Source organism: Camelina sativa, chromosome 12 (assembly GCF_000633955.1).
Source record: "Camelina sativa cultivar DH55 chromosome 12, Cs, whole genome shotgun sequence".
Lineage (NCBI taxonomy): Eukaryota > Viridiplantae > Streptophyta > Magnoliopsida > Brassicales > Brassicaceae > Camelina > Camelina sativa.
In genome coordinates, this window is record NC_025696.1 from 13881939 (window position 1) to 13905366 (window position 23428).

General features: G+C 36.5%; 5 protein-coding genes and 1 long non-coding RNA gene across 9 annotated transcripts in view; 4 read left to right on the top strand and 2 right to left on the bottom strand.

The window, feature by feature from the left end:
- Nucleotides 312-2407, bottom strand: LOC104731647 (probable carotenoid cleavage dioxygenase 4, chloroplastic). The gene has a single exon (XM_010451083.2). It carries the CDS (start codon nt 2315-2317, stop codon nt 500-502), a length of 1818 nt encoding a protein of 605 aa, XP_010449385.1. The 5' UTR covers nt 2318-2407; the 3' UTR covers nt 312-499.
- On the bottom strand, nt 3717-6753 carry LOC104731648. Of its 2 annotated transcripts, XM_010451084.2 has the most exons (8): nt 6052-6753; nt 5773-5929; nt 5530-5607; nt 4958-5321; nt 4579-4856; nt 4363-4481; nt 4188-4280; nt 3717-4059 (listed from the first exon to the last, which is right to left on the bottom strand). In XM_010451084.2, the coding sequence occupies exons 1-8, from the start codon at nt 6171-6173 to the stop codon at nt 3903-3905; spliced, it is 1368 nt and encodes a 455-aa protein (XP_010449386.1). In that variant the 5' UTR covers nt 6174-6753; the 3' UTR covers nt 3717-3902. The 2 variants fall into 2 exon arrangements, with proteins under 2 accessions (XP_010449386.1, XP_010449387.1); XM_010451085.2 differs by lacking the exon at nt 6052-6753 and having other exon boundaries at nt 5505-5607; nt 5773-5915.
- On the top strand, nt 11143-12335 carry LOC109128105. The gene is made up of 3 exons (XR_002034559.1): nt 11143-11267; nt 11640-11712; nt 11840-12335. It is a non-coding gene; the product is annotated as an uncharacterized LOC109128105 (long non-coding RNA).
- On the top strand, nt 12945-13640 carry LOC104733493. The gene has a single exon (XM_010453068.1). It carries the CDS (start codon nt 12945-12947, stop codon nt 13638-13640), a length of 696 nt encoding a protein of 231 aa, XP_010451370.1.
- Nucleotides 18123-18635, top strand: LOC109127943. The gene has a single exon (XM_019233558.1). The coding sequence runs from the start codon at nt 18123-18125 to the stop codon at nt 18633-18635; it is 513 nt and encodes a 170-aa protein (XP_019089103.1).
- LOC104731650 (26S proteasome non-ATPase regulatory subunit 10-like) overlaps nt 21500-23428 on the top strand; it is a 4939-nt gene continuing 3010 nt past the window's right edge. The window contains exons 1-2 of one of the 3 annotated variants that reach the window (XM_010451088.2): nt 21500-21740; nt 22265-22298. In XM_010451088.2, coding sequence (XP_010449390.1) covers nt 21589-21740; nt 22265-22298 — 186 coding nt within the window. In that variant the 5' untranslated portion in view covers nt 21500-21588. Of the gene's footprint in view, nt 21741-22264; nt 23040-23428 lie in introns of those variants that run through there. The other 2 variants (XM_010451089.2, XM_010451087.1) reach the window with 2 other exon arrangements.

Here is a 23428-nt window from a genome sequence, read left to right on the forward strand (position 1 = left end):
CTCTGGAAGGAATGTATTCCTTGCCGGTTGTTTGTATTCTATCTTATACGTTTATCAATAAAATGAAATCCTTCAGATGAAAAAAAAAAATATATATATATATATATATATATATTTAGAGTGGTATATTGTCAACTGAATAGACTATTATAAAAATAAATATTCCGCTTTTGTTCTTTTAGAATTTATTTATGAAATATTATAAAATACATTTGGATTAGACAAAACTTGGAACTAATTTAATTTCTATCAGGAGGATTGGAACATAGGACAATATAAATATATTTATAGAAACTTTGTTGCCACCAATATTTAAAAAGGGGAGAACAATATTTTATAAGCTTTCGTATTTATTATATAGTATACTATATACATGAATTCGACCATAACCAAACTACGTATCCACTTTAATGTATAAAAATGTAACAACATCACTATACGTTTAGATCGGTTGTACGGAACGTAATTAAGCACTTAATTATTCTATTAAACTATATAGTTAAAGCTGCTTATTAAGGTCACTCTCCTTCACAAATAGACCATGGAATCCGTACGGAACCCTTCGCGGCAACCTCACGGCGGCGACGATTTGAAGATCCGGCGACTTCGCGTCCATCACAAGAAACTTCGATTCTCCACTCACCTCATCGTGAACATACGTCACAACGTAACCGTCATCCTCCTCCGCCTCCGGATCACTAGGATCCCTAGCTACGAAAAACGGTTCGCCGCCGTAACAACCTGGACCGTACATCCTACGCGCCACCGTACAATCATCCCTATCTCCTTTAGACACGTCGAGCTTCACAACCCCGGATATCTTCGGCATCGGATCACCAATCGCCGCGTAAACATACCTGCTCCGCCTCCCGAGAAATGCCGGATTAATCACCGCGAAATCGAGATTCCTCGCCGAGATCGGATGACGTGACACGATCCCGGTGACGAGATCGATCCTCACCTTCTCGACCAAAGCGTGAACCAGATCCATCCTCTCCAGAGTATGCTCGATCGACATAATGTTCGGAGCGATCAAAACGACGGCGTTCCCGTCGTCTTCATCCCAAGCGTTGATGGCGTGAATGATGTTAAATCCAGGAACCTCAAACCATTTCATCTCCGATTCATCTCCGGCGTACTTCGGAATCACACCGAGCCTCGGCGTTTTGCCTTTATCAGCACCGACCGGAGAACCACCTTCGAGAACAAAATCCACCGGATTCGTCCTCATCCCAAGCTGGATCTCAGCGAAAATCGCGTTGCGTTCCGTGATCGCGAAGTCGTGGAGAAACGACGGAGACGTCATTGAGAATATCGGAACGTCTCTCTGTTTTCTCCCAGCTGAATCAAACCGGAAATACGTTAAAAATGGTGGAACCGGACCGTACCGGAATGCGAATGTCTCTCCGGTTATTGGATCGGTTTTAGGATGAGCTGTCATACTCATCGCTAACTTCCCCTCGAAATCGTGCCGTCCGATCGTTTCAATATCTCCTGACTTAGTTAATCGTACGGTGTAGGGTAAATCAGATTCACCCAAAGCGAAGAGACGGTTACTGAAGAAAGCTAGACTCGTATTAGCCAAACCAATGCCGTTAACCGGATTAAACTGTCCGGTTAAAACCCTAATCGCTGATAAAGCTCCACGAGCTACCGACGCGGCTACACCGTTGAAACCGGAGAACACGTTAGGCATAACCGGAGCTCCGGTTTGTTTCTCGACGTTGTATTTATAAGTCTTGACGTATCTGCTACAGAGTGTTGCTTTACCATCGTTGATCCGAATCGCGTGAAGCATACCGTCGCCGTCGAAGAGATGGTAAGGACCACGAGGGAGGAACTGTGGATTCGGACCGTTACGGATGTAAGCGCCGTTAAGCGACGGGGGAAGAGAGCCGTGGATGATTTCACAGTCTGTAGGAGGAAGCTCGTCGAGGACAGGAGCGAAGTTGTCGGAGAGAACGTGTTTTGGATCGACTGAAGGACGTGACGGTGGATCGATGAACGTGTTGATTACATCTTCGACGGTGGTGAAGAGAGATGTTGCGAGAGTCATTTCTGATCGGAGTTTCGCTGGAGATGATGAGAGTGATGTGTGAAGGTTGGTTCGGTTGTGGAGTACTGTTTTAGGTTTGCTACCAGTACGACGGTGATCATTGCTGTCGCTTGGGTTAGTGATGGGAGAACGTTCTTCGACAACAGCGGAGTTGATACGGAGAAGACGAGGAGAGGAAGATGAGCAGCGAAGAGGAGAGTGGTGAAGAGAGAATGTACTGGAGATGAAGGAAGAAGAAGAAGAAGAAGAAAGAGAGTCCATTGCTCTACTTTTTTTTTGTGTTTTAGTTGCTTTGCTTCCACGTTTAAGGCTGTGAAGGATGATGAGTGTGTGTTGTTGTTGTTGTGGGGCTATTTATTGAGTTATGAAAATGAAAAATCAATCAATGGTTTCTTGTGAAATTAAGATTTTTATTTTTTTTGGTTTATTTTATGTGAAGCTAGTATTTATTTGGTTCGTTGGTTATTCTTATGTGAAGTTCTGATCTTCAATAATAATTTGTCTCTATTCTTATTTTCACATACGTTTTTATTATTCTCCATAATATCAGAAGGATTATCCTGTATTTTATGTGACAGCAAAATTATTCGTCAAAATTTGGATTGATTAATTTGTCAACATTATTTTGACAAAATAATATGATTTTATTAGTAAATTTACTCATAATTTATATTATTTTATTAAATTTGATAGTTTTTCTAGGTTGCCCACATTTGATATTTTGGTTGTCAATTTTTCTTTTTCGTCAAAGTATTAGTTAAGATATATATATATATATATATATTTTTGTTCAATGTTATTTTTTTTTTACATTTCTTACATTTTTTTTGTCAAAACTATATATTCCTTATTTGTTCATAATATAACATATGTGAAATTTGAATCATTCGAATGATTGCTTCCATCCATAGGTCTAAATACTTTTTAAATAGATATATCATCATTAGTTCAAGAACCGTGTATATTTGGACATTTCTAGTACAATGATTTAAATGATTACAAACAAACATGTGAAATGCATGGAATCTTGTAACTATTCATAAACTCTATAGAACTATGTTCATGCATGTGGTCCGGTTGTTGATAAAAATGAAAGCTCAGTAAGGAGAAGACTGACCTACAAATGTGGAAACTATAACAAACTCCTAATATGTACTTTGTAGTCGATAACTCGATATATTCGGTCGCTTTGGTCGGTGTTCAGCAATATAGATGGTTCAGAGTGCAAAGAGAGAATGACAGGTAATGGGTACATGTGTTGCGTATCTGGAATTGCCACTTTTTGGGTTTTATGCATGTAATTGCCATTGATGCATGCACAATTGTTAGGTGTTATTAATACGTTGTTAGATGATAATACCAAACTCATTTTAAGTTAACTTTTTATGTGATTGATCAAAATTGTAACCGTTGTTTTTTTTTTTTTCCTTTCTTTCTTTACAACCCCAACCAATCTTCTTAGCTTTTCAACAGAAATAAAGAAGTTGAAAAAGTTGAACTCGGCAAGATTCTCGTGTTTGGTTTAATTACTTTGAATCGGGCTTACTTTTTCGGTTTAAACTAAATTAAAACCGTAAAATCATGTCTAGAATTCCAAATCTCATTCGGTTTTACTCGGTTCTCATCTGATAATTCAAAGTTTAAAACCTTGAAAGATAAATAAAATTTTAGTCGGTGCCCCAAATCTATTAGATATGATCATAGAAAATGTAAAAGAGTTACAACAACAAGGGTTCCATGTCTTCTCTCCTTACAAAACTTCTTCCAACACAACAAAGACACAGAGAAAGAAAGTGAGCGTATTTACAAAGTGGAGTAGAGACAGTGAGAGAGAGAGAGAAGGAAGTCAAGGAACGGTCAAGCGATCAGAGCCAAGAGGCTTCAATGAAGATATTAGACGAAGGAGATGTAGTCTCTCTACAAATGGTTTCAACACAGCTTCTTCTTCAGGAGGAACAAAGGCCAAACATATGCTCAGCTCTTGTACCGCCTCTCCATATTGCCTGCTCCACCATAAACCATACCAACAACAATTCAAGATCTTTTGTGTTGATCAAACTAAACCGACCAATTTACAGAACAAGGACAAGCAACAAAAGAACCATTCTTTGTAAGGATTTAAATCTATTACCTTTCGTAGTACAGCATCATACCAAGGTCTCTGCGAAGTACCCAGTTATGAGGTTGCAAAATCAACAACCTTTCTGCAGCCGCTATAGCCAACCTTTTGATCAGCAGAAAACGTATGTTAAGGCCGAGAAAAATTAAAAGGGTTTGCAAAATCTTTCTTCTTTCAAGTTTTTTACCTAAGTTCTTGAGGCCGCAGCAATGGGCAATTAAAACTACTGATGTTGTTAAGTTGACTAAGAGGAGAAGTCAGCATTAGTCCAGGGGATGACTTCGTAGCACGTCTCCAGTGAAGCCTCTGCAAATAACCAAAAGACAATATAGAATCTTTCAGTATGAAATCTTTTGGAGTTAAAGATTCGTAGTTTAGTTATTATAGGTGATTAAGGACTTACAATCAAATTGGCAAGAGCAATTCCAATAATGTCTCTGTTTGTTGCGATGTCGAGGTCTTTAAGTGACTTTGCGGTTAAGTCTGATGCCATTGATCCAGGATCATCAACGCAGCTTCCATTGACAATAGAGAACAAGCTCTGTCCTGAAGTTACTTTAAAGAGTTCCTCAGGATACTCCGTTTCAGGCCAAATCAGAAAATCTTCCCCAACTGGAGATCCAACAATTTTCACATCGAGGCGCTTACAAACTTCAATGTATATTACACTAATCAGAAATGCTGCACATGGACGAAAACAAAAATAATTAATGATGATTAGAGACAACAACTGAGCAAAAGGGTAACTCTGATTGAGAAAGCCTAAAGATGAAACTATTTACCAGTGCTGCTTCTACAGTTAAGTACAGAGTGAAGGTAGTAGTGTTCTGGGTCTAAAGTAATAGATGTCCTCTTGAAGCCTCTCAAACCGAAGAGAACTGCATTTACAGCTTCGAGAACTTGTACCATGTGGCAGCCGATGTCTCGTGAGACTAGTTCTGCCTCTACGTCTTTGGCAATTGCATCTATTTTACTCAGCCAGTCGGATACACTCTTTTCATCTAACTGCAACACCTCCTCAGAATCTGACTCACTTGAATCAGATTGATCTTGGACACTTTCCCTCTCGTTCATGAGTGACTGAGCATCCCTCTTTCGGTTAAAAGCCATGTACGCTTCATCTTCAGCAGCAATGTAAAACAGAACCTGTTGAGTCCATTTCCATAAGTAAATAAGCAAAAGCTTCAAGGATATAAGTAACATATATAGAAACTTCAACAAACTATGTTACTAAAATCATCAGAAACCAAGTAGAGGGTCAACAAAACCATAGTCATATCATGTTCAGTAATGGTCTGAAGCAAGTCACCAAAGAGTCAGGGATTATACCTTAAGAAGAGAATTTCTTATATACCTTTGCAATCGAAATTTCACTGTCTTTCGATTGGATAGAGATCTCTCGAGCAAACATTTGTCTGGCTGACTTAGTGACCTGTAATTTAAAGTAAATCAAGAAACAGTAACATGAGCAAACCTTATATAACAAAATCCATATGAATGCTAACAGATATCACCAGTCACTATACAGATATCATCACTATTGCAGATTCAAGATCCAAGTAAGGAAGAATCATATAGTGGATTTACAAAATTGAACCTCTTGGTAAGTTTTGGGTCTTGGTGAGTCTTTATTAAGCTGACAGAGAAAGAGAGGGTAAGCAGAAGAAGCTGAGGCAGTCCTATTCCGAGGAAAAGGGATCTTCTTTTCAATTCCAGTCCAAGAACAAGGACGACGACGTTGATCATGATCATACCTGATGATCGTTAAACAACATAAACCCATGTATCCTAATCTCAGACTCATACAACAAACTCCCAAATTTCTAAACATTTTTAACCAATACAAGCATAAGATGTGAAGGGATAAGTAAATCACCTGAGAGAAGTAGTATGATGACCAAATCCAACAAATCTGGAAGCTGGTGAGGAAGCAGCCGTCATAGTCATCATAGCTGAAGCAGAGCCCAAAAGAGCAAACGAAGATGATCCACACAACATTGTTTCTTTGATGGGGAGAGAGAGAGACGAAACAGAGAAAGATATTTTTCAAAGATGAAAAATTTCGTAGATTTGGAAAAAGACTGAAGTTTTATAAACAAGAAGAAGAATCTTCAGAGACGATGATGATGAGACAAGAAGAAGGTTTGTGAATACTACAATTCAAAGTCATGGATATGGCGTCTGGATAATCACTTCCAGCTAAAGAATAATCTGAGAATCTACAAGGAGTAAAGCAATTGCGCAAGTACAATCGAGATTTACCCAGTTCCATATCAAGCAAATGCGATTGAATTTAATAAAAATGGATGCTTTCTTCTGATTCTTTCCCCAAAAAGACGGTTCCTTTAAACCAAGAAAGTGGAGAAAACAGAGGAGGAGGAAGAGAGAGGTTGGAGCATTGTTGTTTTCTGGGTGAAGATTCGATGTGGGTTTTAGAGAAGGAATCTAGGGTTTTTATATCAGAAGGATCTCTTCTCTTGAGTAAGTTTTCTCTCTCTCTGTCTCCTTCTGTGGTGGTGATAATGGCGGATTTGGTAAAAGGAAGATAGAAGAAGAGGTTTTAAAAAAGGATGATGAGTTGATGACAACACTTGTTGCACAGTTACAAATTATAAATTAATATTCTATAGATTCGTAAAAGTTTTTTTTTTCTTTTTCTAAAATATTTTTTTTGCCTCCTTTGTGCGTTACTATATATTTTTTGGAAATATATATATATATATATATATGAAAACTAAAATTACTCAAATTTTTTACTTGTTTTATTTATTTTACCAATGATAAGGAAATCGGTAAAAAGATATTATTGGAAACTTTGATAACAAAAAAAAGGAACTTTAAAAGTTTGTTTTGTTATTAATTTACTTTCAAAATTGTTTTTGTGTTTACATACTGTATTATAATTTGATGTTTATAAATTCGTAACGATATATTTTATAATTTGATGTTTATAAATTTGTACCGATATACATATATATATATATATATAAATGCTTATTATTGCACAGTAATTTTATTATTATTCAAATACAACCAAAGGAAAAATATTGCAAAAGTAAAAACAGAAATAGAGCGAGAATCACGAGAACACGTATCATATGCATGAAACATCCCTCTATATAAGCATCCAAAAAACTTCATGACTGACAAAAAATGTGGAAATTCTAAATTTTTAACACCTGGAGTTAACAATACATCCGTTATGAAATTTTGGAATGTGCAAATAAGCGTTTCGAGTTTTCTACCATAGTTAGTAACAGTTCCATAGTTAGTAACAGCTCCTTCAACTGATTGATAAAACTGTCCGCAACCGACTCAGCACTATAGGAGGGGGTCATCTTCTTCAACCATGGTTTGCTGCTACACTCTACCCGGTACAAGGGCTCTGTATTTTGTTTCTTCTATTTATTAAAAGTTTTAAAAAGTTTAAAACAAGCTATGTATAACGTTTATTTATTTTGAATATAATTTAATATTTATTAAAAAAAATAAAAAATAGTAACAGTTCCATAGTATAATACTTGATAAGGAAATAGGTGTTTGATGATAATCTGTTACTAACCAGAGCAAAAACATTTATCGCCAGAAACCAGAGTAGAGCTAGTTTCTCTGGTGAGATTAACTTCACTAATGTAATTTCTCTATTAGTTACTGTTATGAAAGAAAATACATTATTAATTGTTATTAAGTAACAAAAAGATGATGATATAAGATTAAATTTTAGTGGTTTGTTTTTGTCAAAAAAAAAAAAAAAAGAGTATTAGTGGTTTGTAACTTTGTATTAACATTGTCATATTCAAATTTGATAAATACATGTGTGTGCATAGTTATGAGATACATATATAAACCATGTATATATACTCAGCTTTTAATTTAGAACTATACTAGATTATGATCGTGCTAGAGCACGGGTTAAAATTTCTTTTATTTATATTGTAATTTTTGTATAAAATATAATTTATGTGATTGTTTTAAAAAGTTTTTTTGGATAAAACATTATGCAATAAAATTATATGCTAAATATGATGCTTGAAAAAATACATATTTTGTAAATTTTATATTGTTAATTATTCTAGATAAGTACTCGTACTATAACACGGATTAAATTTTATTTTATACAAAAATTTGTATATTTTATATTTTAAAATAAAATTTTAATATATTGTATTAGTTTATGTATGTGAAATTATTTCAATAATATATATTCTACATCATGATTTGAATGTCATTATAAGACATAATTTTGTAAATTTAGTTTTTAAAATGCAAGTTATTATATTATGAGTAATTTAATACTGTATATGATATACTTTTTGTTTTAATATACTTAGTTTTTTGAAATTCTTTCATATTATAGTGACATATTATTGACCATTGCTATAGCAATTCAAATTAGAGCGTTTATAGTTTCTAATTTTTTATCTTTAAATATTCATGATATTCTTCAAAATATCAAGTTTTAATATATTAAAAATATTTCAAAAGAAATTATTTAACGTTTATTATAGTATATAAAATTATAAAATTCAACAAAAAATATGAAATTGAATTTAAGTATTCAAATTCTTACCCATTACTCAGTAAAACTTTTAATTCAATAAATATTTATTTTTAAAAAAATAATATTACTAAACTTTGAATATTTTATAGATTGAACAATTTATACTTATTTTTAAAAATTCAACTTTTGGTATATCTGAAAATAAAACTTTTTTTTTTAATTATAATAAATAATATAATAATTGATTTGTTTCACAAAATAGACTCATATATAAAGATGAGATGTGAAGTATAATGATAATTAACAAATTAATATGGTAAGTTAGATATCAAAGAAATTTATTTGATGAATAATTTAATAAAGAAAATTAATATAGTAAGTTAATATGGTAAGTTAGATATCAAAGAAATTTATTTGATGAATAATTTAATAAAGAAAATTAATATAGTTTACAAACGGCTCTATTTGTCTGGTATTAAAAGTCACATATTTTTGTTCTAATTGATTCAATTATTTAAAATATCTTAAGTTTTGGTCCGGTATATATCTTAGATTCCTCAAAAGTCGAACCTACATAATTGTAAACTTTTCCCCTTTTTCGCCAAACCTACTGTACTAGATAATTTAATTAGAAAGATAATTTTGATTACGTCGATAACTTTTATGTGGTTCTGAATTTGATACATTGGATTTTGGAACTGTTCTTAGTTTAGTTAAATTTTAATTAGGACGACTATCTTCCCAAAACATAAGCATATATTCCCGCAGATCCCATAAAGAAAACTGGATAATGTAGCCGCTTGTCTTTATATTTTTATATAAGCGTTATTTGTCTACTTAACTTTTATATTTTGAAAGTGGATTACTTACTTTAAATGAGATTCGATTCTGATAGACGAATCTAATGAAAATTACATGAAACTGAGTATGAGATAAACCAATAATAGCTTTTGCTTTCTTGTTTTTCCTTCGCACAAAGCTTTTTTTTTCCTCTATAATTTCTGTCTTTTTTATATATAGATATTAATATTATGGAAGTAGTAAGTGGATGATATCCTCATCCAGAACGATTGGTAGGAGCACGGCACAATCATCATTGGTATGAATAATGGCAGTATATATATATGCTAAACAATGGTATATTGGTATGTATCTAATTCTAACAAGTATGTATATAAAAATTAAATGGATTTCACGTACGTAACTACACAAGCAAAACGCGTGAAGAAAATACACTTATATACATACGATAAACTAATAGTATTATTAGTAATGTTACGTTTACCTGGTTTTGGATACTTTATTTTTCTAATTAACCAGATTCATATCATAATTGTTGTTTATGAATAGATTTTGTTGTTCGAATGATTTTAAGTTTATCATATAATTAGGACTGATTAGGGGTATTGTTAGGGCATTAATGGTCGACTTTTCCTACTATTATTCATGTCATGGTTAACCATTATGCATGTTTTAATCGCGAAATGTCAAAAGTAACATATACATTTCACATTTGCTTTTAGAAATTAGTTTGAATATCAAACTCAAATATATCTTGATGAGGATAAACGATCGTGACTTATTTACGTTATTAAGTGACGTTAAAAAAGGAATATTACTATTGGGATCCTGACGTTACAAAGACTAAACCAAAGTATCAACTTGAAAGGAGTGCTTGCCCCACATGACGATGGCTGATTGACAATAATATTTTATAGTTTATATCGAGTACTAGTTTTTCAAAATGCTTTAATGTTTATAATTTTTTTTTGTCAAATAGTAATGCTTATATATATATATATGTTTATATATCAATTATATATAGAGTGGAATCGTAGGGCTCCGTATCTGTATGGAATTAGCTACGATATCCCAAACTCCATTATCCATATCTTTGTTTTTTTGTGTGTCAATTATTTGTTTTGTTCTTGACCTTTTGATTGGAGTTTATATTTTTATTATATAAAGTAGCTAGACCATAATTGGAAGGATAATACGTATGTATGACTATGATGAATTGGCTGGTTATGTGGATTAGATATTCGTTATAATAAAAACCTGCATATATTAATCTAGATATAAACAATGATTTCAGGCTCGTTTGTGATTGTTACTTCAAAAATTTTACATTAGTTTTTACTTTTTACTAGGAACTGTTACTTAATAGGCGAATATAATTGTACTTAAATTTATGGTACAAAAATGCATATATCATATGAAAGTTGAACAGCCCAAAAGACTATGAGAGTGTAGTTACTAGTAAGAGCATGTGCATCACCATACCCACACACCGTCCCACATAATAAAACATTTAAATTTAAATGGAAATGAAATTAATATCAGAGAAACGTATCTACACACGCGACGTTTTTTCATCCGTCCTTCAAGACACGTGGCGCGGTTTTATTATTTCGTGGAATTAGGGTAAGGGTGAACCAAAAAAAATTGTTGGGTCGCGACATTTTTCCTCTCCGTCTCTCTTTCTTTACCCTCTGTCTCTCTCGAAGGCGATTTGATTCAGAAGGGGGATTTCTCTGAAAATTGGGTAAAGCAAAGGTTAATCTGCCGTCAATCGGTTGCAATAGGAAGAGGTTTGTGTTCTTCCCTCGTTTCCTTGGATGATTTTCATTTTTGATGTATTATCTTTTTCGGTTTAAGGCAATTGTTTATGTGATTCAAAAGTTTTGTTTCTGATTTTTGATTCGATTGTTGTCTATCTCTATGTATATGTTCTCTCTGATTTTAATTTCGAATTAGGGTTTGTTAATATGTTTAGGTTTTGGATTTAGGGTTTCGATTTAGGGATTCGTTTTAGTTTTTAGGGGTTCTGATTTAGGGATTCGATTTAGTTTTTAGGGGTTTTGATTTATGGTTTCGATTTAGTTTCTCCCTGATTTTAGTTTATGATTTAATAACTATCTTAAAATTGTTTCTAATTCTTCGAAATATATTTGGGGATGCAGATTTCAAATGATAAAATTTGTTGCTTTGGTCGTATTTCGAATGGGATAGAAAGCTTTAGTCAATTCCTACATGGTAAGTCAAGCCTTTCTTATGAATTAAAGCGAGTTTTAATATTGCGCTTATTTGTTGTGAAACTTGATTGTTTTATGTTAAACCGAGTTTAACATTGCACTTGTTTGTTTGTTATGAGTTTCCTCAGCCACACGTAAAGGAAGCCTCACATAAAGATAAATCACATAACAAGTAGCAACCAATCACCCTGTCAAAGGTAAATAATCGATTCTATTAGCATCAAAAATGTCAATTTCTTGTTGTTTGTTGTATACTTGGGGTATGTTGTGGTATCATTTTTTGATTTGGTAGAGAAGTTCATATGTTTTGTATCTTTAGATTCGTCAAGTGTATCTTTAGACTAGTTCATATGATTTGGTAGACTAGTTCATATGTTTTGTATCTTTAGCTGCTTATATAAAGCTGCGAGTATATGTAATGTTGCATTTGCATTAATATATGTAACTAAAGCTAGTTATATAAAGCTGCGAGTATATATATTGTTGCATTTGCATTAATATATGTAACTGACAGTATAACTAAGTTTGTGTAACTAAAAGTTTCAAAAATGTAGTTGGTGTACTTGATGTTTGTTGTCATAAATTGTGATTAGACTTAGGTAGTTGAAGCTTTGGTCATAAAGTAGGCAGTTGAAACCATACTTTCTTGGTTCCTTGTTTCTTCTTTTAAAAACGAAACCACACTTCCCTCTTTTCCTAATCATCTCAAACTCTTTCCTTGTTTCTGTTTCTTGGTTCCTTGTTTCTTCCTTGTTTCTGTCTCTCGTTTCTGTTTCTTGGTTCCTTGTTTATTCTTTTAAACACGAGACCATACTTCCCTCTTTTCCTAATCATCTTCTATCTCTCGTTTTTGTTTCTTGGTTTCTTGTTTATTCTTTTAAACACGATACCATACTTCCCTCTTTTCCTAATCATCTCAAACTCTTATTCCTATGAGTTATTACAATACATTCAGTCAGTCCGCTAGTTATTTAGATCTTCTCAACAGTCAAGGAAAATAGTCATTCAACCATTGTCACAAGCTAGGCATTTGTTTCCTTGTGTCATTTGTCTCGATGTGTCACAAGCAAAATAGTCATTCAACCATTGTCACAAGCTTCTCATGTCATTTAATCTATATATACTTCGTTTGTGGATGATGCAAAACCATATCTTCTCATCGCATTAACTCTTTTTCTATACTCCATTTCACCTCAATATCAAAATACGATCTCCATCTTTTTTCTTCAAAAAATGTCATCTTCATCAAACCATTACCACTACCAAAGAGATGGTAGGGATGATCTTGATGCTTATTTTGATGCATATTTTGATAATTATGCCGAAAATTCTAATCTCATTCAAGAACCAATAGAGCCAAAGAAATGGATTTATATCCCAAGAAACCGAGAAGAAGGCCACAATAATCTATGGAATGATTATTTCAGTGATACTCCAACATACCCGGACTATTTATTCCGGCGACGGTTTCGTATGCACAGGCCATTGTTCATGCGTATTGTGCAACGTCTCTCTACAGAAGTCGAGTATTTCCGTCAATCCCAGGATGCAACCGGTCGGGCTAGTGTGTCACCTATACAAAAATGTACTGCAGCCATTCGCCAATTGGCATATGGTACTGCCTCCGACACAGTTGACGAGTATGTACGAATTGGTGGTTCAACAGCTCGGAAATGTTTGCACGAGTTTACCGCCGCAATAATCTTGTTATTTGGCGATGAATACCTAAGACGCCCCACACAAGACAACCTAGAGAGACTACTCTATCAAAATGAAAAACGTGGATTTCCCGGTATGGTTGGGAGCATTGACTGTATGCATTGGGGGTGGAAAAATTGTCCAACAGCTTGGAAAGGGATGTATTCACGATCAACCGGAAAACCTACAATCGTGTTAGAGGCGGTAGCTTCGTATGACCTCTGGATATGACATGCTTTTTTTGGAGCTCCAGGTACTATGAACGATCTTAATATTCTGGATCGATCAAATGTTTTTGATGACGTTCTTAACGGTAATGCTCCGGAGGTCAACTTCTATGTCAACGGAAGGGAGTACTATTTGGGGTACTATCTCACAGATGGTATTTATCCAAAATGGGCCACTTTTATACAATCTATCCGGCTTCCACAAGGTATGAAAAATTCTCTATTTTCCAAAAAACAAGAAGCTGTGCGAAAAGATGTTGAGCGTGCATTTGGAGTCTTGCAAGCTAGATTCACCATTGTTAAAAATCCATCTCCTTTATGGGATAAGTACAAAATAGCAAATGTTATGAGAGCATGCATAATACAGCATAATATGATTGTCGAGGATGAACGAGAAACATACAGTTTCAGAAACATTCTTTCTGAGTTTCAATACGGAGAAGATGTGGATCAAACATATACCGTCGGTGCCGCCAGTTTGGGTTCAAATATGAGCAGTACGATTACTCGTCGAACACATATGCGGGATAAACAAGTTCATGACCAGTTAAAAAAAGATTTGATTGAGCATATTTAGACAAACTTTGGACATCTTCCACATAATGAAGATTAATGTCAAAAATTTTATGCTGAGAATAAAATGTATGTTTTAATTTTTGATGTTTCTATGGTTTATGTTTTTATTTTTCATGTTTTAATTGTATGTTTTGTTTTTTTTCCAAGTTTTTCTAACTTTGTAATTTTCTTATATTATTAGTGTTATTGTTATATGTTTTATTTGAATTAAAACTTAAATATGATTTTACTTATTAATTTAAATAATTAATTTAAAAAAAAAAATATTATTTTTTTCATGAGACCAACTGTGAGGGACACCAAACTCCTACCAAAATTAAGAAACTCTAAAAATAATCTTAATATATTTGAGGGACCATTTTCGGTCCTTGACCGCTGCACATGCCCTAAGGTATGCAAGTTTTGCTCATCGAACGTCATTATTTGAGCAAGATGTTTCCAAAATATATAATTTTAGTAATGGATCAATCATATGATATCACCGTACTACGCAGCACGCATCTAACTTCAATTATATGCCAACTTGCTTTTATAATATTGTATAAATTGGAAAAGACAAAATATTTTATGTTTTTTGTATCATCAGAAATCTAGATCTGTAGATATATTGATTTATAGAACCTTCCCATGAAGATTGGACCTATACTTATACAGTACTGGTCTCTCTTTTTCAAAGCTGGCAGTCTCATACCTTTATCCTACGGCCTACCTAATCTTTTTGTCCCATGAATTGCATCACATTGGATGGATAAATTACCTATTGATATGCATATACATAAATACTTCCCAAGTTTATTATATAGTTTTCTGCCATTTTTTACAAATCAAAAGTCTCGAATATTATTGTTTAAACACCACTACACAAATGATAAATTGGTACCAGACCTATGTCATCATGTCAGTACTCTTAGAAAATGATTGACCAAAATATTTTTGATTCACATTAGGCATAACTCATGAAGTTTCAGTTTCTTGATATTATATTTTTGGAAGATTTGTCAATGTAAATTGATAAACTCTACTATGAATCGACGTCAATGTAAAAATATTAAACAATGATAAGAAAACACGACAAGATAATATAAGAAAACTAGACACGAGTGCACTCTCTCTCGGTTTGTCACAGGACTAGACATGAGTACACCCTAAAAAAGGACAAATCCTAATGTGATATTTGACTTATTTATTATTGGCCTATAGGGGTTTTAAAAGACAATCTTAATGTACAAGTTAATATTTATTTTCCACAGTTATATATTTTTCTTATGTTAACAACATGCATTATACAAAATTATTAAATTAGGATAAATTATATGTTTTCGTTTATTAAATTTGTAAGTTATAAATAGCTCATCAATTATAATAATTTGTATGTTATTTCATATGGTTTATGAAGTAACCAAAGGGCACATTAACACAATAATATAACTTTAAGCAGGTTTTTTATATACTTCTTTTTACCATTTTGGCTGTTGTTAACTTTTTAAGTTTCGTAATTAAGAAGTAAAACTCATCAAACATAATTAGTTAATGAATCAAAGGTTCAAATGGTTGCAATGAATAGAGTGGACTAAATAATTCCTTACACTAACAAAATGGTTTTTATTCAATTTCATAAATTTTGTTAAGTAATACTCCTTTGCTTCCTATGTATGTTTATAAAATCGTAGGCCGGGATCGTTCTTGCTATTCGTCCTGCATTTATTACTTGTACAAAGTAGAGAGAAAAATAAATAAAAAAAAGTTTTCTTTCTCCTGAAGCAACTTTAAAGGCGATTAGTCTCCTAACCCTAATTGCCGCCGTTGGCCTGCCTCACGCCGGCGACGAGAATTGTTCCAGATGCCAAAGCGAAAGAAAAAGAAAGGCTCCTCTCTCTCTCGATCTCAAATCCCGGGAACCTCGCAGTTCGCTCGAATCTCTGCGATAACTGGGATCTCTTCTCAGAAAGATGACGGAGACAAATCCATAATCCTCGTAGACTCGTTCACATGTGACACCCCCGAAGAATTAACTGTCGGGATTCCACCATCTACGTCAGGCGCTGCTGGTTCAGGGGACCCAGCGGCCTCAGCGGAAAAGATCCCCTCAGATCTGACATCTCCTCTTGCTCCCCAAGATGAAACTTCTCCACCTACGAATCTATCGGCTGTTGAGGCATGTGTCTCCGGCGAAAAATCCCAGGAAAAGGTGGTAAATACTGGTGCAGACTCGCTGGGCAAAACTGTATCAGCTATTTCTACAGGGAAGGCCATGCCGACTCTGGATAAAAAGTGGTCGAGTCTCCTCAAAGATGATTTGGAGGAAATTGGTACAACATCACAACATATCACGGGTGTCCCCTTTGTGCTCATCCCTGATGAGAATATTGAGGAGGCAAAGGATGAGTTCAAAGAATTCGTATTTGCTCAGTTTCATGGCAACTATCCAGAAATGGGTAGGGTAATCAGAGTGGTGAATGCCTTGTGAGCTAGAACGGGACCACATATCTTTGTGCACAACACGGGTCCAGGTGCGTTTCTGCAACGAGTGACAAACCAAAGAACCAGAGCTATACTCCTCAGCCGGCACATGTGGAACATAGCAGGGTTCCCCATGTTTGTTTCTCCATGGTCGCCTGAGTTTGAGCCTGATGCACCGAGCATTACCTCACCTGCAATTACAGCAGAATTTCGAAGAGTACCATACTTACTTTTCAACAAGAAGAGCCTGAGCAGGCTTGCGACAACGGTTGGAAAGCCAATGGCTTTGGCTCCTGAAACAGAGAGGAAGGAAACATTTGAGGTCCCAAAGGTACTGGTCAGAGTTGATCTTACAAAGGACCTACCAACAAAGCTCATCATGGGGTTATCCTCTGGACGTGAATTTGAGGTATCTGTTACCTACCCTTGTTTGCCTCCGAAGTGTTAGGAATGCAACGCGTACGGTCACGACCAAAGTCGGTGCAAGTTGTGGCTTTAGGTACCTCCCATGAGCAGAACTAGGACAAATCGATCTCAGAGTCGACCTAGAATCAATAGAAGATCTTGTCAAAGTCGCTCTCCTGCAGCAGTGTGGAAGGTAAAAGAAGTGCCTAAGGTAGATGCAGGAAATGTAGCTAATATGATGGATAAATCGGAGGAAGATTTAGAGGTTTCTCCAGATCCTTCAAGCAAAAAAGGGGAGGAGAGAACACAGACTGTGAATGACGGGGGAACTCCATCTGAGGATACGTCTAACACAATAGTCACTAGTATTGAGAATACGACTATGACTATTGCTGAAAAAGAACAGGAAGATAGGAATCATAGTACTGAGGCAGAGGCCACAAATACTTTGAATAGCTCAGCTCATGATGCTGAGGACAATGGAGCTCCTTTTATTCTGGTATCGCGCCGGAAGAGTGGCCGTAAGGCCACAGTCTCTAAGTAATCCAACATTATATATGTTTTTGTGTGGAATGTAAGAGGTCTGAATAGTACCAGACGTCAGGACTTAACGAAGGATTGGATTAACATCCATAAGCCACTTTTTGGAGCGTTTGTGGAAACGTATGTACAAGCAATAAATACAGGACGAATAGCAAGAGCGATTCCTGCAGGATGGAAATTTTTCGGAAATTTTAAGTACCATTCTACAGCAAGAGTTGTGCTGGTTTGGGATCCATCAGTCAATTTGGTGGTCTATAAAGTATCGGCGCAGTTGATAACATGCGGTATCTATATTCCATCACATAATATTAATTTCTCGGTTTCTTTTGCTTATGCTTACAACTTACCAGAGGAAAGACAATCGTTGTAGGAGGAACTGGATTGGTTGAATGGTAATACTCCGTTAACAAGTCATCTGTGGGCGGTGATAGGTGACTTTAATCAGATCCTAAGACTTTCGCATCACTCCGAGCATCTCTCGCCGAACATTGATACAACGGGAATGGATGACTTCAATTTGGCTATGCAGAATGCAGATTTGTTTGAAGCCCAAGGGAAAGGTCTAACCTACACTTGGTGGAATAATCAAAAGGATAGCCCGACATCAAAGAAGATTGATCATGCGTTCATCAACCAACCTTGGGCTCAGGTCTTTCCAAACTCTTATGCAGATTTCCTTGCGCCACTGCAATCAGATCATGCAGCTTGCCTTTTTCAGATGCCTTCTATTAATCGCGAGGTTAGAAAGTCGTTTAAGTTTTTCACCCATGTTGTAGCACACAATGACTATCATGCGTCAGTTAGACAAGCATGGAACCCGCAAGAGATCCAGGGCACATGTCAGTTCAAGCTAGTACGGTCTCTCAGACTATTAAAACCAGTGATCAGGGGTTTAAATAAGCAGCACTTCAGCGGGATTACAACAAGGGTTAAAGCTCAAGCAGATAAGGTCATAAGCGTGCAGCGGAATATTCTCTCTAACCCGGATGCTCAAACAGTTAGGGAAGAACATTAAGCTAGGGAGCAATGGAATTTTCTAAAGTCAGCAGAGAAAAAAATCTTTCGTCAGAAATTGAGAGCTACTTGGATGAATCTTGGAGACAGAAACACAGCTGTCTTCCACAAGTCTGCCTCCCAAAGAGCTGCGAGGAACCACATTCACTATCTTAGAGACACGGAAGATAGAAGCTTGTTGATCTTAAGGATATCAAGGAACATGCCGCAGATTACTTCCAGGGTATAATAGGATGCACAGAGATGCCAGTATCTCCTATCTCAATAACCGAGATACATGATTTGCTTTCTTTCAGATGCACTGACACTCAAAGACAGGAGCTGCAGAAAATGGTCTCAGTAGAAGAAATTAAGAGCGCTGTCTTTGCAATGCCGAGGGACAAGAGCCCTGGTCCAGATGGATTTTCAGTGGAATTCTACAGAGCATCCTGGGACACAGTAGGGACGGATGTTATCGCTGCATTGCAGAAATTTTTCAGGAATGGTCGACTTTTGAAGGACTTTAATAACACGGCTATCACTCTCATTCCAAAGCAAACTGAAGCATGCAAAGTGGATGACTATAAGCCGATAAGTTGCTGCAATCTGACATATAAAATCATTTCCAAGATCATCGCCAACAGATTGAAGCCACTTCTCCAGGATTGCATTAGTCCAAACCAAGCAGCGTTTTTAAAAGGATGAAGCCTGGGAGAGAACGTGCTATTGGCGTCGAAGCTAATCAGGGATTATCAAAAAGAGACGTGTAGTAAGAGTTGCATGCTCAAGGTAGACATAAGGAAAGCGTTTGACACGGTGTGTTGGGATTTTGTGCTCAAGGTGCTTGAAGCTCAGAACTTCCTAACTATTCTTTGCACTTGGGTGAAGGAATGCATCTCATAACCAAGATTCTCGATATCAATCAATGGTGAACTAGCGGGTTTCTTTCCGGCGAAAAAGGGCTCCGTCAAGGCGATTCACTCTCTCCATATTTGTTCATTATGGTTATGGAGGTGCTATCCAAACTGCTTGAACGAGCTGCAGACCAAGGACACATAAGACTACACCCTCTCTGTGCCTCTCCAGTGGTAACACATCTTTTATTTGCTGACGACTTGCTGGTTTTCTCGGATGAAGCGAGACACTCTCTTACTGGAATTGCTGAAACAATGAAAACATTCAAGAGCATCAGTGGATTAGATGTCAACCCAGAAAAGTCAGAAATTTTCTTTGGGGGATATTCGGAGGTTCAAGTGGCAGTCCTTAGCGTCTTGCAAGGGATTAAAGGTGGTGTATTTCCTACTCATTACCTGTGTCTTCCTTTAAATCCAGCGAGAATATCCTTTGCTACACTGCAACCATTCATCGAGAAAATCATAAACAAGCTGCATGCTTGGACAGTAAAGTTTCTATCTTTCGCTGGAAAGATAAGGTTGATATCCTCAGTCATTTATGGCATGGTCAACTTCTGGAGTGCAGTGTTCAACCTTCCAAAGCGGTTCTATGCCAAAGTGGACTCGCTATGCACAGCTTTTCTTTGGAAGAACAAAGTCACTTCGGCAGTGAGGGCAAGAGTAGCATAGATAGACGTCTGCAAGCCTAAAGAGGAAGGGGGACTGGGTATTCGTTTGTTGGAGGACTTTGCAGTCGTGTTTCAACTAAAGTTGATTTGGAATCTTTTTACAAATGCAGGTTCTCTATGGGTAGCTTGGATAAGAGGTAATATGTTGCAAAGAAAGAGTTTATGGAGTCTAAGAGACTCTCCAAGGCTTTCCAGGACAATAAAATCAATGATCTCTCTGAAGTCTCATATGATGGAGTTCATGAAGTGTGAAGTAAGAGATGAAAAATTTTGTTTCTTTCTGGTTCGATAATTGGACAGGTCATGGTCCTCTACTTACTTTCATTGGTGAGAATGGACCAAGGGATCTCCGCATTAGAAAGAAAGCCAAGGTAGCGGAGGCGGTGAGAAATGGTGAATGGTGGATGCTGGGAGCTCGCTCAGAGGCGCACCAGCAACTCATGATCACACTAACAACAATCACTCCACCCCACGCTCTTCAGGGCCATGATGTTTATCTATTGCGACGAAGGTCAGGCTCTTTCTTAGAATCTTTCTCTTCCAAGAAAACTTGGGAGCAACTGCGATCAATCTCCCCTTTGGTACCTTGGAAAAAGTGGTCTGGTTTAAAGAAGGGGTACCCAGATTTTCTTTTATCCTTTGGCTAGTGATGAAAGGAAGACTGCCTACGAGGGACAGGTTGCGAGCATGGGGACTAAACGTTCCTGCAGCTTGTGTGCTCTGTTCAAATGGTTTGGAAACACATGACCATCTCTTCTTTGAATATCCTTTCTCCGCAGGGATTTGGCAATCCTTTGCTTCAAAAATTTGGAGTCACCCCCCAACATCAGTTGGCTCCATCTCCACTTGGATCATGCAGACTAGAAACCCAAGATTTTCAGGTGTAGGCACACTCGTCAAGCTGCTACTGCAAGCAACATGCTACCTTATCTGGAAAGAACGAAACGCGAGGATTTTCACCAACATCAACTCTTCGCCTCATCAGTGCAAGCAGGTTTGGATCGTGCTATCAGGGATAGGCTCATCACGGTCCTAGGATCTCTTCTTGCTTCATACTTTGGATGTATTACTTTCCCTTTCTAGTTCCAGTTTGTCTTTTTTCTAAATAAGTTGTATCAACGATGTAGAGTGAAAATCAGAAAATTGTAATAAGTTTAACCTGTTACCAAAAAAAAGAAATCGTAGGCCGGTTATTGGAACCAATGTATGTAACCGGGAACGGTCCGTTGAGAATGAGATGACTCGAGTAAGATGGGCTTAAATTGGGCCTAAGCTCAAAATTTGACGCCAAACCAACCCGTTTGGATACCGTCAAACCGCCATAGTTCACTGGTACGAAACGAAGAGCTGAATAGAGAGGTGGAGACGGAGAATAGCACCGAGAAAGACGAAAATGGTAGGTGGAAGCGGCGGTGGAAGAGGAGGAGGAGGAGCATCGGCGGATCTTCACTCCGCAGCACGATCCGGTGATTTAGCGGCAGTTCAATCTATAATCAGCTCTAATCCGTTAGCTGTTAATTCTAGGGATAAGCATTCTCGGACTCCGTATCCTTTTTTTTTTGTTTTTCTCAGCAAAATCACTCCTCTTCGATTTTGATTCTGGTTGATCGCGAAAGTTTAAATTCTCTCGAGTTGTTTCGTTTCTCTTATGATTGTTGAATGTTATTTGGCACGGCCTTAGTTAGGGTTCACGGCGAGCTCCGTGTTGTTTTCAAAACCTAGGTATCATTTGTTTCGGGAATTTACAGGCTTAGATAGGTAAGCACGTTTATGCTGAGAAGAGTAAGCTGCTTGTATTGTATTTACATGTTGATATAGCCTTACCTTCCCATTCTTTGTTAACAGGTCTTTCTAGGTGTTTAATCTTGATACTTCACATATGAGTTATGGAAAATAGCCAAGTTTATAAGCTATGTGGTTAGAGAATTTTACAGCTAGAGAGATGATAGATTTGACTTAGCTGGTTGTTTGTCTGCTTCAGGAAGAGTGATCTACTTTTCTTTTTTTCCTTGTATGACTGTGTTGTCCATTTCTTTGTCCTTAACATCATGTTCTCTTGGGGGAAATAGACTACACTTAGCAGCATGGGCAGGCCATAATGAGGTTGTGAGCTACTTATGCAAGAACAAAGCCGATGTTGGTGCTGCAGCAGTAGACGACATGGGTGCAATTCACTTTGCTTCCCAAAAGGGGCATTTGGAAGTTGTGAGAACTCTATTATCCGTTGGGGCTTCTGTGAAATCTATCACCCGCAAGGGACTTTCACCTCTTCACTATGCTGCTCAAGGTTCTCATTTTGAGCTCGTCAAGTATTTAGTTAAGAAAGGAGCAAATGTCAGAGCTACGACAAAGGCCGGGAAGAATCCAGCAGATGTTGCGGGTAATGCAGAAACCCAAAACTTCCTTGAAGAATGTGAAGAGGAAGCGAGGAAAGCTAAGGCAAACAATAAGAAAAAGACAGAAGAAGTGAAACCTGAGAGTTGTAGCAACGAAGGAGATACCAAGGATCTAAAAAGAAAGGATTCTGAAGATGGAAACGAGGAGGGGAAAGAAGAAGCTTCTCAGGTAGCTAAAAAGCCAAAAGTTGCTCTTTCTCATCTTCAGGAGACTGACGACACAGAAGTTGATCAAGAAGAAGAAGATACTGAGGAGCCAAATAATTTAACTTGTTCTAATCCATCAGAAGTATCTACTTAACTAGAGTTGTAAGATCCATTTTATGAGATAAGTCAGAGAACTTTTGTTTGTTCGTAAAAGTCTGTAAAAGAATCCATCAGTTTCCATTTTAGAATTGGTAAAACAGATTGTGGTTTTAGGCTGTTCAATCAATCCTGTATTGCTTTCTTTTGCTTTAAATGATTTAAGATTACATCACACAACTGTCTACGAATCATTACACCCACTCACTGACTCTCAAGTAATGTTTTTTTCTAAGCCTTTGGAAAAAGAATTTTCAAGTATTGTCTCGCCATCCATCCGAGAACTGAGAAGTAAACAAGTACCAAACAAGCACGCTTCACTTGTACCAAGAGATTCACATTAGAAAACTGGTTCTTAACTGAACAACAAGCTTGAGGGAACCAAGATTTTGCATGCCTTAAGATCCGTACGATGAAGACTGTGATCATGGAAGTTGCGAAGCCAGAGACAATGCCAGCGATCACATCATATTTCCAGTACTTTGGTGTTGCTTCTCCATTAAGCCATGACTGTAAAAGCTTAGAGATTCTGGA

What these genes read in the sequence shown, in the direction of transcription:
- LOC104731648 (XM_010451084.2), bottom strand. Translation starts at nt 6,173, where the DNA reads ATGTTGTGTGGATCATCTTCGTTTGCTCTTTTGGGCTCTGCTTCAGCT. An exon ending in CTGCGGCCTCAAGAACTTAG is followed by an intron (nt 4,281 to 4,362) that starts GTAAAAAACTTG and finishes GCTGATCAAAAG; the next exon opens with GTTGGCTATAGCGGCTGCAG. An exon ending in ATGATGCTGTACTACGAAAG is followed by an intron (nt 4,060 to 4,187) that starts GTAATAGATTTA and finishes ATGGTGGAGCAG; the next exon opens with GCAATATGGAGAGGCGGTAC.
- LOC104731647 (XM_010451083.2), bottom strand. Translation starts at nt 2,317, where the DNA reads ATGGACTCTCTTTCTTCTTCTTCTTCTTCTTCCTTCATCTCCAGTACA.
- LOC109127943 (XM_019233558.1), top strand. Translation starts at nt 18,123, where the DNA reads ATGGATGACTTCAATTTGGCTATGCAGAATGCAGATTTGTTTGAAGCC.
- LOC104733493 (XM_010453068.1), top strand. Translation starts at nt 12,945, where the DNA reads ATGTCATCTTCATCAAACCATTACCACTACCAAAGAGATGGTAGGGAT.